The sequence below is a fragment of the Athene cunicularia genome (assembly GCF_003259725.1).
Source record: "Athene cunicularia isolate RWA chromosome 12 unlocalized genomic scaffold, athCun1 chr12_part1, whole genome shotgun sequence".
Classification (NCBI taxonomy): domain Eukaryota; kingdom Metazoa; phylum Chordata; class Aves; order Strigiformes; family Strigidae; genus Athene; species Athene cunicularia.
Window position 1 is genome coordinate 9870811 of NW_020799116.1, and position 13666 is coordinate 9884476.

At 43.4% G+C, this 13666-nt stretch overlaps 1 protein-coding gene across 3 annotated transcripts in view; it reads right to left on the reverse strand.

Annotated features, from left to right (window-relative positions):
- Positions 1-9841: 9841 nt before the first annotated feature.
- CNTN3 (contactin 3) overlaps positions 9842-13666 on the reverse strand; it is an 82476-nt gene continuing 78651 nt past the window's right edge. For 2 of the 3 annotated variants that reach the window (XM_026857433.1, XM_026857431.1), the window contains one exon: positions 11360-12093. In XM_026857433.1, coding sequence (XP_026713234.1) covers positions 11752-12093 — 342 coding nt within the window. In that variant the 3' untranslated portion in view covers positions 11360-11751. The other variant, XM_026857432.1, reaches the window with a different exon arrangement.

Sequence of the window (13666 nt, forward strand, 5' to 3'; positions counted from 1 at the left end):
TATATTTTTAAGCTTGTCTGGTTATTTTGGCAACAAGAGACATCATAAATTATGTAAGCAATTTCTCTCCTTACAAGCTGGTCCCAGCCCTGTGCTGCCCCGATAAGAGCAGCGAGACACAAGCTGCTTTAGTAACAGCAGGACTCGTGTGACTGTACTTCACCTGTGCTGCGGCCAGAGAATAGAGCATGTGGCATGTTGGAAATTAATTGAAACTGCATAGAACAGGGAGAAAAAATCAGATCTAAGCCTGGCTGCGGTCTGAGACTTCTCTGAGATTTGGGAAGTGTGATTTGAAGCAATTTAGTCTTGAGGCTGTGGCTGTGTGTGACAGAGCCTAGTTGTAGTGGTCTAGAAATCCCAGTGCCTTCATCCCAAACGTGCAGCTGGTTCAGGTAGGTGTAAGGGAGGGTTCTAATCCAGGAAGCTTTAAGAAAATCAGAGATATTGGGATAAAATTCCTTGTGTGAGGGAGGGACCTGAACCTGTCCCACGCTTTCTAGCACATACTCCAACTCGATAGGAAAGTGGGCACAGCAGCAGCATCGTGGTTCTTTCGTGAACTTAAAGAAAAACAAGAGTCCTGCTGTTTCCTTGAAGGGAAGGGAGGTGCTGGGAAGCAATGCCTCGCTCCTTGTCTCAGTACATGGGCTCTTATTAGATTCCACCATGGTGTTTGTATTCAGGGGTCAGTCTCCTGACCCTCCAGTCACCTTTTTCATACAAACAATCATTACAGACTAATTGATAATCTTGAGGACTGGCAGCAGTTATCCAGGACAGATGGCCTCTGCTGGGAAACCTTTGTCTCTCATCGCTCCAAAACATGACAGAAGTCTCATCTTTTCAAGAAAGCCTTTACCAAATGGGTCTAATTTAAAGCATGGCCTTTCTCATTTCTTCCTAGAGGATAGCTAATTAACTGCAGAACAGATAGCTCTGCTCCTCTGAGGGCAGGTAGAAATGGGTGTTCGATGTCAAAAACATTTATGGGTTTGGTTCCAGCGCATCAGTGAGGAGAGATGATGAACTTGTTAGAATAAATATCGATAAGTGTATTGAACTTCCTATTATTCTGAATTTACTAGGGCTGACCAAAAAGAGGCCAATCCTTGAGAAATATGTTGTGAAAAAATGTCTCTCATTTTTACTGTTGCTCTGCAATGACCAAACCTAAGTCAATTTGTATTATCTCTCATCAGTCTTAGTAGACTGCTGCCAAAATTTGTGGTCACAGCTGAGGAGCTCAGAGAGCAGCTCAGAAGAGGAGTTTGAAATAAAGCTCTTGTCTTGCTTTCCAAGGGCTGCCTGCACCAATCTGATTGTTTCTGGCAGTCATTTTCCAATCAGTAATCAGCTTTGTCATTTGATGTTTGAACCTTTGGCTTATTTAACCGTTGCGGTCCTTGGTCTGCTGCTTGGAGGAGGCGTGAGCCCCAGACTGTGGTGGGATGCTTTATTCTCTTTTCCCCTTGTGCATGAAAATGGCTCTGAGAGATTCTTCTCCTTCAGGGAGGAAACCCTGAAAACTCTGGATCTTTTCAATTACAAGCTGTGCTGATTGCCAGCCTTGTCTCTCTCCTTTTACATGAGCTATAAAATCCTTCTTCTCCTCCCCGCCCCAATTGAACTGAAAATGGCTGATTTTCATATGCTTTCTACAAGCATGTCTACGTGGTAGAAATGGGGAGTTCTGGCTTATCTTGTGTTATGTAAATATTTCTGTGCTTCTAGAAAAAGTTTTTCTTTCCCTTTGATCCAGCTTTCTTGTAGTCAGTTTAACCTTTAGAAAGAGTCAAAAGAGATTAATGGAGATTGCCAATGGTGTTATTCCTGAGGAAAATTTGAGAGAGAAAACTCAAAATTACCCATATAAACAGCTCATTTAGAAATGAATGGCTAACTAAAAGAAAAAGTTGTCTTTCAGTGTCTTTTTAAGCAAATTTTTGCTTATGTAAAAATAGCATTTGTCATGTTTGCATAGCGTTACAAGATGCAAGTGGTGCTTTTCCAGCAGCCTGGGAGGTGGCTGTGCCCCGTCCCGGTGCTGTGGGCAGGAGCTCCAAATCCCATCCCCGGCGCTGCGGTGGAGGGACAGGGGACGATCAGGTGTGGGATGGCTGAGGGGCTGGGTCTGCAGCTTTCCCCCAGCTCACACAGTGGGACCATCACCAGTGGCCAGTAGGATCCCTCTCAGCTGTAGGTGTTGAACAGTGTCGGCAGAGAAAAGGAGCAGTTTGAGCCTAGTTATAGATGATTTTTTTTAATGAATGGACATTGCTGGTGGATTTCTTAAAATGTTAATGATGCTTCTTTAGAAGTATGCTGAGTGGCAAAGCAGCTCAGGTGGGGAGGAGGCAGCAAGAGACCAAGGAGAACTCGCAGTCTCCAGAGTATTTTGCTCATTAACCTCCTAAGTGGAGGAGGCAGTTTGAAATGCTGCTGATGCATTTTGCCTACAAGCGCTGAAATGGGTCTTCTGCTCCACATGTGCTAATGCTGGCGGTCATGGGGCGGTACCTTGTAGGGTCATGGTGTCGTGGTGGGCTTGGCAGTGTTTGGTTAATGATTGGACTTGATGATCTTAAAGGTCTTTTCCAACCTAAATGATTCTGTTATTCTATAGGAGCGTGTACATATGATGGAAAAGCTGTAGATATGGCTGGAATTAGACAAGTCAGGCTCCTGGGGTTAAGTCGTGAAGTCAGCCTTGAGTTTGTGGCTGAACTCTGCCCTTTTTAGTACCAACTGTTGTGAAGGCAAGGCTGGAGCTTGGTCATGCCCGTGAAGAAAAGAAGGGGTTGGGGTGGTTGGAGGGGACAAGGTGTGAGGAGCTGTGTGCCGATGCGGCTTCACTCTGCCCCCGTGCTCTGCGTTTGTGCTGTGGGATCCTTCCCTGCCCCCTGCCCGAGGTTACCACCACGGCTGCAAGGGCTGGAATCTTGGACTCTGACATTTCTCCTGCTTGCCAGCATGTCCCCGTCTTCGAACAGGCTGTGTGGCACATGGACTTCACCCCCTTCCAGCACCTGTTACTGAAATACCTTCAGTGGTGTCAAGTACTGCTGTGCTGAAATCCAGCCCAAACCTGAAACCAGATAGTCAAAGTTCTTCAGCAATGATGATCATCAACCTTATGCATGAATGAATGGAAAACACTCTAAAATTGTGCTTGGGCTGATAGACAAAATTTTATACTCATTGTAAATGGAAGAGAAAGGACACTTTACATAGTTCATAAATGAGGAGGATTCCTGAAGAAAAAAAAAATAAATTACTGGAATTATTTTTAATCCTTCCATACTTTTGTGGCTGGAGTTTTAGCTGATTGCTTTGGGCTGTGCTGGCAGTGGGGTGAACAGTGTTTCCAAAAGAAAATTTTGGGACAGCTTCTAACTCCCACAAGAAGAGTTTGATTCTAGTCTGCAACTATTTCATAGAGATTTATAATTAGGACCAAAGCACCACTACTGAGGGGAGGAAAAGGAGCAAGCAGTCTGTAGTTAAAAGATGTTTAATTAACAGTTAAAAATGATTACACAGAAGATATAATAGTAGAGGCTTTGTTATTTGGCAGTATTTTGGGCAGAAAGAATGACAGCAGGTCTGGCTGAACTCATGCTTCTGTGCCAATGACTGGGACTATTAGCATGGTTTCATATCTGGAGAAAATGTATACGCTGGGATTTGTATAGGTCTTGTATATGTGTTTGCTTGGATGTTTTATCAGTTCAGCTTCTAGGATCTCTTTGAAAAAAGAGGACATATATTTTAAAAAATAAAGAGATGGTAATGGTAACAAAGTCATGGATGTGAAGGCAAGAAGAACCTCTGCAAACCGCTGCTTTGAGTGTCTGCCTGAAGCCTTCTGGTACAGTCAGAAGTAAAACTTGGCTGAGCTTTGTTCTGCCACGGTCCTCTCCTTGTTTAGAAGGGCTGACGATGAGTCAGAGTCTGCTGAAACCGGGGTAGGGGTTTGTTAGCCTTGGACCAGACCCTCAGCACTGGGATACTCTGGTTGCTTGAAAATAGGTAATTAATGGCGCTTTATTTTTCATGTTTCCAAGGCAACACAAAACCCCAAGACGTTGTTTTCCAGTACATGAGCAGAAGCTTTTGGCTGCTGAAGAGTTCCCCCCTGTCTCATATGAAGCTGCTGTAAAGGTACCAAAGCCATATTTTCTGTCGTTAAAGGTGATTTACATCCTATATCCAAAAAGTAATGATGATCAGATGAAACAGCCTGTTCTCACTGCAGAACTCATTCAATCAGCCGAGAACTCTTTTGTTCAAACAGGTAATTAGTGTTGTGACAAGTGTAACTTTAAATGCCTCAGTTTGGTGGCAATGTTAGGAAGTGTGACAAAAATTAAATTATTTGCCTGCTTTAACCATGGCCCTTCTTGGATTGCTAACGAGAGAAATTCTCGTTAAGAACATGTCCTTTCTGATAGACTCCTTTACAGGTCCTCAGTTGTGAAAATGATTTATTATTTGTATCATAAAGGGCATGTTGGAGAGGGCTTTCCCGTATTTTCTGACTTTTTATGTCTCTAGCTGATGTAACATGTCATTGCTTGTGTTCTTGAATAAAATGGAAATTCCCTGAAATGAAATCACTGTGGGGAGAGCAGCCCTGATGAACGCCTTTCCTGCCTCTTGATATTCCTTCTAAATTAATGGGCAGCTCGTTTAGGTGCTCAGATCTCAGGGGAGCATTCACAGCACCTTCCCTGGAGGTGGGAGAAGAAAAATCGATCTGCGCTTCCGTTTCGGGCTGCAGAGCCATGACTTCAGACGGCCTGAAAATAAGTCCCTACACGTGCTTTGAAGTACCTGCCTCAGCGTGCTGTAGCTCTGGGGCAGGGTGGGGAGAGCACCAAGGCTTCTCCCAGGCCCTGGAGCAGGAGGATGCTGCCTTAAGCACGCGGGGAGAGTGGGGAGTCGCTCCGGAGCACGGCTGCCACTCGTGGTCAGTCAAACGAAGTGGTTTTATGTTTGCACTTTTATTAATGGTTTGGTATCTGGGTTTTGGTCCCACCTGTGACCAAGGGCATGCAAACCCTCCCCTTGTGCTGCTGGAGGATTCCAGCCCCGCAGCCCCAGCTGGCAGTGGAGGGGGGACGTGACTCTGTGTCCCTTCTCCTCCTGCAGCTGGGTCGTTCTGCATCCCGGGGAGTGTGGGATGTGGGAGGCTGGAGGCTGAGTGGGCAGCAAGGAGCTGGACTCTCAAAAGTTGCTCTTTCCTGGTGGACAATTTTGGGATGTCCCCCTGTCCTAGGAGTTGCTATGAGTTTAAATTATCATGGGATGAATTAATGAACAACCTGAAGTTACATCCTTTCTGTTGGCTCCTGATGGGATGCTTTTGGTTTTGTTTTTTTTTTCCCCAGTATTTGCCAATGCCTTGATGTTCTTCCACCCAAAGGGAATTGATCGATAAGATGGAATGAAGAGCACAGCACAGAGAGCAGGCATGGTCCAGACCTCACAGGACTAATTATGCTCTTAAAGGGTAAGAAAATAATCTTAGGTACATTGGGAGGAAAGTGTCTTAGTAATGCTACATAGGGTTACTGGCATGTCTCCTACATTTGTGCATTAAAAAAAAAAAACAAACCCAACTTTCAAAGATACTTCTTGACCTCAGAAAGATCAGCAAGGAGCTCAAGAAAAGAAATTTAATGCCAAATGAGTTTATCAAGTTTTATTGACCCTTAGAGATGGGAAAAAACAAAGGAAAGATTCACATGAAGGTCTTGTGAAATTCCAATACTAAAACACTCTCATGCACAAACTGCAAAGTCTCAAAACAGAGAGAGTTCAAAACCAAAGCAAATGAAGAGCATGGAGTGAATTACAATAAGTGCTGTTGCAGACACTGCAACATGGCTGTTAAAGCTGATGAAGAGGACCCGTGAAAGGAAAGGCGAGCGTCTGCTTATTGATATATCAAACTGCCGGGGAGGGGAACTTTTTGATGCACCTAACAGGAGGCAGGACAGAGTCAGAGGACTGGTGACACACAGCCGCTGTCAGCAAGAGGAAAACAGGAAAATAGACTCCAAGTTGGTGCCAGGCTCAGGTTACTTTAGACGGCCGACTCTCTGTATTTGTGGAAAGTGCACTTAGGCACAGACACCGCATGTCCTTGGAGGATACCTCCTAGAGTACCCCCGTTCCTCTGGCAGAGATGAGGTGCTACCTGCGCTGGCTGCCGGAGCAGCACAGCTCCCTGCTGAGGCAGGACTGTGGCCACCGGCCCCCTGGGGGGACCCCAGCTCTGTCCTGGAGGGGACACCCTCGGCCAGCGGCAGTGTGGGGGAATGTGCTGGTCTTTGGGAGGGCTGCCAAGGAGTGCCTGCTGCATCCCCTTGCCCCGCAGCCAGCGCTTTCTGTTGGAGTGGGAGTGACCAGTCCCACTGACGCTAACGGGGTGTCCCCGTCCTTCGCTGGCCTCGGGAAGGAGGTTCAGGCTGAAGGGGAGACACTAACAGCACCTCTGAGGCACAGCTCCCATGTGCACGGCGTGCAGGCAGCCTCCACTTGCCAAGGCTGTTGAACGAGGTGTTAAGCTTGGAAAAAGGCAAATGTTTGTCTTTTTTTACGGGCTGTACGTCCTGCTTCCCGGTGAGACCCAAGCTGTGTGCACGCTGGGGAGGCAGCTATGAACTGGGAAAAGCCGTTGCAGAAAAGCTGTTCTTTAAGAGGGCAAGACTGATAGCTGGAGATAGAGTTAAGTGGTGTGTACCATCTCACCCCATCATGTTGCAGCTTGCACTATGCATGCATCAGAAGAAAAGTAGTGCCTCTTTTTTATCAAGCAGGCTTGATAAAACAACAAACAATAACATACATTCAGTTATATCTCTGCTAAGCATATCCTTTTTTATTGCTTTTCAGGAGTTCAAACCATTAGCATAAAACAATCGAGGAGGTTGTTTTTCCTAAGAGAGCGAGTGCCTGTTTACAAACTCATTTTATTTTCACAATATTCCATTGTTATTTATTTCAGACAGAAGGCTGTCAGATTAATGCACTCCCTCATGCAGGACAGCTTGCTTTATTGCCTGTTATTAAGACATAACATATATAACCTGACAGGCGCTGCCCACGTCTGCATTCTACTAGTGAAAGGCAAATTAAGTAGAAAATGGAGATCTCCAATATTTCTTAGGGCTAAAGTGATATTAGTTTTTAACTTATTTTGTATTCATAGAGGATCCTGTGTGTTCACAACATATCCAACAGAGTAAACGGTCCAAAGAAAAAGGTGGGTTTTTTTTAAATCCTTATACCAGCTACCTCTGAGAAATTCAGAATTTAGAAGCACAGGAGTCATCAAGTCCCCTCGTGTAAACATTAGTGAGGAAAGAATGAAAAAAAAGTGTGTTGGTCAAGTGCCACAAGAAACCCTTTAGAAAGCAAATTTTGGGGGAATAGCAGTGTAAGATGAGAAATTTTAAACCCATGCCAAAAATAACCCAACAGCAGCCCTCACCCTCCAGATCTCAAACTGCCGCACTCCAATCACCTCCAGTGTCCAGCAAAGGCCGTCACAGCTTCCAGAGGCGGCACACGCAGTTGCAAACATTTATTTTTTTAAGCTGTATCAAATTCCTTTTATCTTTGGTGTGCGCATCCCGCTGGTAGCAGGACTTTAGTGGCCTTTCACCTTTTCCCAATGACAGCTGTTCAGTTGTTGTTCAGGAAACACCCAGTGAGTCGCTCCGTTTTGTGTTGGACTAAGAAATTTCCAGAGGAACCCCCTGGAAGTCTCCGTGGTGATGCTGCTGCAGACGCTCGCCCTCCCCACAGCACCCACCTTGCCCGATGTAACGCCGTGGGGAGCTGGAGCAAGGCCTGGCTCATCCCGCTGGGGCTCGCTGTCCCCACTCCCCCTCTGCCTGCCCCCAGCTTCGGGCTTGGCTCTGTGGTAGCCTTTGGCATCACTGAGCAGCTCGGAGGAACACAGCCACGGTTTGGGATAGGGCATGACAAGAATACCCTTTAGAAAAGCGTTTTCCTAAAAACTATGACTCAAGCCTACTATTCTTTCTTCCTGGATTTCAACTAATAGCAACTGTAAGTGATAAAGTGCTGACTATTTTTGCTGCAAGTACAAATAAAAGTGGAATGGTAGGAATACCTTCCCCACCATCCACAGTTCCAGTCATACAAGTGATGTTATTCACATTCTCATTATAATTATTTTTTATTTTTCTCCCCAGGACTGAATTGCTAAACTTGGTTAGTCACAGAAGTTGCTCTAGAAGAGCCTGAAAGAGGTAGGCTGGCTTGGGGACCTCTCCCCTCATCCCTTTGCTTTTCCTTATACTTTCCCAGCAACACCTTATTTTTTTCCAACTCTCCCTGGAGAATCAAGTCAGTTTTATTACCATGAATAAACATTAACTGCATTAACACGAGATGAGGAATGAACAGGTGAGTTTAAAGGACAACTAATGTTTACACTGGGGGGAATAAAGACAGAGCAAGGCACACATCCACCTACAACCACCGGGAAGGGAAAACCTGACTGTCCGGCCTCTTGTGAAGACACTTGTAAAGGTGCTGGGGGTGTTATTAACCCTTCCTGCAGCATCCGGATCAGCTCCCTTTTACCGCAGGTAGAAGCCATGTTTAAAAGCTTAAAAGCGATAAATCTGTTTTGCCTGTGGTTCCCAGTGAGGCTTCAGTGCTCCAAAGTCTCGGGCTTTATGGGAAGCTGCAGTATGTAAGAAAGAGGCAATCTGCTGGGAAGAACAGGCCATGCGATTTAATGCGAAATAGTGATAGACTAAATAAATTATTATGAAGAACTGACTTTTCAATATAATTACATTATTTTTTTCCATTTCAGAGGAGAGGGAACAGCCTAATTGGACAGATGGGAAACGAAGCCAGGGAAAGGGAGGGGCTTTTTGTCCATGGTGCTGCAAAGCTGTGGGCAGAGGTAAGAGCTCTGAAGCTTGAGCACAGCGGTGGGTCCAGGCCCTGGTCTCTGTGTGTCTGACTCCTCCGGGGCAACACAGTGATGTCCATAATCCTCTTCCTCCTGCCCCACTCCCCTGTAGAAGTATCTCTGGGTACACAGGTTGAGATTTTAGTCTTTCAGCAGCAAAGCTACTGCAAGGGAAAACACTCCTGTCCTGCCCAGACGTGCCAGAAATATCATGAAGATTGCAGCAAGTATCATTTTTAGATGCAGTAATAAATCCCCATGTGTGCAAATATATAATATGAACAAGCAATAATACTTCAAAATATTCATATCCCTCAATGTAATAAATATTTTATTAGAGTAATAGAAAAAAATGCATACAGATAGCCATAGGATACACACACAACTGGAAGTTTAAGGATAAATTTCAAACTTTTCAATATGAAACAAGGTACTCAGTACATATCTCATGGAGATATATAACTAGAAATTAAATAATACAATATAATTGCATGAAAATGGCAGTACAGGAACGTGGACTAGAATTTTGAGAACAAGAATAGAAAGAGTCACCCTTTGTTGCATGAAACATAACTATATACTTACAAGTAACACCGGGTTTTCCATCTCCCACCCGCCCCCTCCCATTTGCAAGTGTCTGAAAACATCACTGGTTAGCCACATTGAAAAGCAACTAGCCATTTATAACTATGTATGTACAGTATATACAGATCTTGCTTACTTCAACAGTTAGCACGTATTTTCATCTGGATACGATACTAATAAGGTAACTTGCTATTTGAATGCGTATCAAGGCTTTTTTTTTTTTTTTTTTTTTTCCTACAGTGCTACCATAATTTCATTGATCCTGTTTTTCCCCCTTTGTAGTTCTGTACGTTGTAATAATACTGTGAGATTAAAAAAAAGTCTTTGAAAGGGTATGTTTTATGTCACAGGAACACATGCTCTCCCAGGTATGTAGGCAGCTCGCGAAAAGGCGTCTAAAAGGCTGATTTGTGTAAATTCACAACTACAGAAGTCAAATGTACCACGTTTAATGTATCTTTAATATATTGCTATGAAAGAAAGCACAGATTTCTCTGTAATAGCAAGCCTGAACTGTCTTTCTGTAGTTTTTTATTATAACGTATAGTATTGCCATAAACTTACCAGAATCATATGACAGTAACGGTGCATGAGCGTGCCAGACCAGGTGAAAGAGTTCTGAATTGGTTAAAGAGCAGCAGGAAGAAAAGTTGTGAATGTAACATTGAATTAAGGACGAGTTTACCATTCAGTGCGGCAGACAAAAGAGCAAGATAATCTGGGGCTGCTTACTCGGAAGGACCACATCACAAGGCTGGGAGGTGGTAGTAGTCCCTTTTCATAAGGCCATGGTGCAACTGCATTTCAATACTGCTTACGACTGGGCACTTTGTTAGTGAAGCATACTGACAGGAGTTCACAGAAGGGCAATAAAAATGATCCTGAAGGTGGGAGAATTTGGTTAGGAATAAAGAACCTGGTTAAGAAATATAAGGTGGGGATATAAGGAAATTAGCTTCAAAATCTTTTGGCGGAGAGGAAGGTTAGGTGTTTGAAAATGTCCGTAAACGTACACTGCAATAGAACAGAGGGCCTTTAACCCGGCTGTGAAATCGTTTCTTAGGAGTAGCAGTGGAGGCCCTCCCTCTGGGACACACCAGCGTGGGCTGAAACACTAACATCCAGACTGAGACTCCTCTCTACCTCCCAGCTTTGATTTCTTGCTAGATTTAGAGTAACTTATACAAAGGGCAGTAAGAAAACTGATCCAAACCTACTGGATTATGACACTGTCTTAAGAACAGTTGCTTGGTCGATGTGTTACCAACTGACTGAAACGCCGTGTCTCTGATTTCATCTCTCCCATCTAGAATGATGTTATCGTAACAATGCAGAACATACCCAAACCGATTCAGTGTCACTGCAAAAACAGTTTCTCACTCAGCTAAGCTCTTCCTTGCAACTCTGATTATAGTGCCATTGCTCTCCCTCTCTCTTACATTGTATCTGAAGTATGTAATATGTAAACTCCTTTGGTTCAAGTATTAAGGCATTTTAGATTCCTTTTTAAAGGATTTGCTAAACTTTACATGATGTTTTTACTTCAACCTACAGTGAAATATAAAGAATTTAAAAACACGTCAGGATAGAAGAAAAACATGCGTTAACCACTGCAGTTTTTTTTAAAAAAAGCACTTCTCTGTAGTAACTGATTCTTTTTTTTTTTTTCTCCCAGCAAATGAAAATGTATCATCACAACACTGAATTAAGAGTCAAGGAAAATATTGTTGGTAAGAAGCTGGACACACTGAAGATATTCAAGACTGATGGACCAGAACCTCTTGCATCCATACCTGTGACAGATGAAAAAGGTCAGGATTAAATGAAAGCATAAGTGTCTGCTGTGCCAAATTACTACTCTGCCTAGATGCTGACTAAAAATGATTGTAAATTTTAATGTCTGACAAGCAATGAAAATTTACAAAAATACAGTAAACATTTTAAAGCTATAGAAATGCCTTGCAAAATGCTGAAACTGTATGAATGATCTTTACTTTCAAGGCAATATATATATTTTTTTTTAAAGGAGAAAAAGAAATCTAATGTTTTTAATACCAATTTCTGTAGTAATTTACCAGTTCAATAGAATGAAGCTTGTCAAGCGTAAGGGCATGAAGACTGTTAATTGCTTTTCTTTTTATTACCTTATTACCATACAACATACAAGTATTAATTCTTTTTTTCTCCCCATCAATAAAGACTCAATTCCTGCAAAGAAGCTGTGACAACTGCTGGGTGTCAACTGCAAATTCAGTAATGATTTGGTACACCATGGCAGAGCCGTGTGTCTGCACCATGGCTGGTATAGGCTGGTAGTGGTTGGGGACCCTATACAAGCACATGACAAAATAACAGTGATTCAGCTTCAACCTACTAGCCAGTCTGGGAATCAGGATCTGATCACTGCTAGTGCCATCCCCGCCATCAGTTGTTGCTTTGACTTCGATGATGTAATCTTCGTTGAACTGGAGCAAAAGCTCAGCCGTTGTCTTGTCCGTGTTCAGCACGTTCATGCTGGTCTGACTGCTGGTCCTGTACAAAACCTGCAACACAAGCAAAGAGCTGGAGTGTGTCATTTCTTCCACGAGGACCTGAGCAGCAATTTTTATTTGTTTCTTAGAAACAAGGTTTCAGTCTTTGAAAAGACAGGATGAGAAAAGATCTGATTTTTGGTTAATGTTATAGGGCAGAATTACATTTAAAGAAAGAAGGTAACATCAATCAAGCTCTTTTATTCCAGCTTTAATCTAAAATGGCACAATGCATAATGATAAATTAATAATATATTCTGTTGAACGTCTTAATAATATATTGTTCTATAAATTATCCTACAGTTTGGAATCTGTCATCATCTAGATCAGCTTCTTATGCCAATAGGTAGCTAGGTGAGAACTAACCAAAATTGCAGACTATGTTGGAAGATGTTCTGTCAATGCTGAGTGATTATTCTGTCACGGAACTTAACTGCATTTGGTGTCCTTTGTTCTGAAGAATGGGAGCTACACTGGAACCTCACAGCCTGCTGCTCACTGTGACCAGGCAAGAGGAGGGACCTAAGAGCAACATCAGCCTCTCTTCGGTGCTGAAGGCTTGATGAGCCTGGAGGGTCCCTGGTGCCAGTGGCAAGGCTGGGCACAGAGCAAGCTGTGTCCTGGCAGAGTTTAAAAAATAGGTGGAGCCAGTGCATTCACCTGGGAGTCTTCCAGAAGTTTGACAAGCCGGTAAGCATTGCAAAAACCAGCAATCCCATCTCCGCCCAAAATAACAGTGATAATGATTAAATGGGAAAAAAATGAAAAGCCACTGGAATTACACACCGGCTGCTGCCCCACAGACACGCTCCCCAAGGCTGTGCCCTGCTATGAACCACTCGGAGGAGCAGCCCTGTGGCTCACTTCCACCGTGCCTGCACCACGGCTGCTCTGGTGTTTTCAGTGTCATTTGTTGGCAAACCAACTTTTGTTCACCGTTCTGTCCTTGCCTTCTGGGATAAAAACAACCCCCTAAGTGCTTTACTTCAGTAAAACTAACAAGCTTTATCAAAATTCAGCTTATCCTTGTGTACTTAGCGATGTTTGTTATCCATAGGGGAACCTGCAATTGTTGTGGGAGACAGAGCACGCAGTTTGAAGCTCTATACGGTACGTTTTTAGGTCAGCTACTGTCTATGAAACTAGGTGGCTTATCTAAGCTGTAAACATGTTATTTTTTGCCAGTACAACTCAGAACACTGCACAGTCAGATCTTCAGCATAAATCTTTTATGCAGGAATGTATCATGTGGGATCCATCTGTACGCAGCTCGTCAAGAACATCCTCAGCTATTCCCTTAAACACATTTCAGATATATGACATACTTAATACTTGTACTTTTGTGTGCTCATCACATTTAGAGTAGATGTAGCGGTGTCATTTCTATCAAGACAATGAGCATGTCCCACAGTAGGTAAGAAGAGAAAGGTTTAAGACTATCTGTTTGATATATGTGGTACTAATGAATATATCTGGCCAGCTATGGAAACTACACCCGTCAGCTAAGTCTTGGATTATTTGGATTCTTTCAAAATGTTATACCTGTGGGTGTTGCACGTTTATACTAAGTGTTATAAATGTGTAA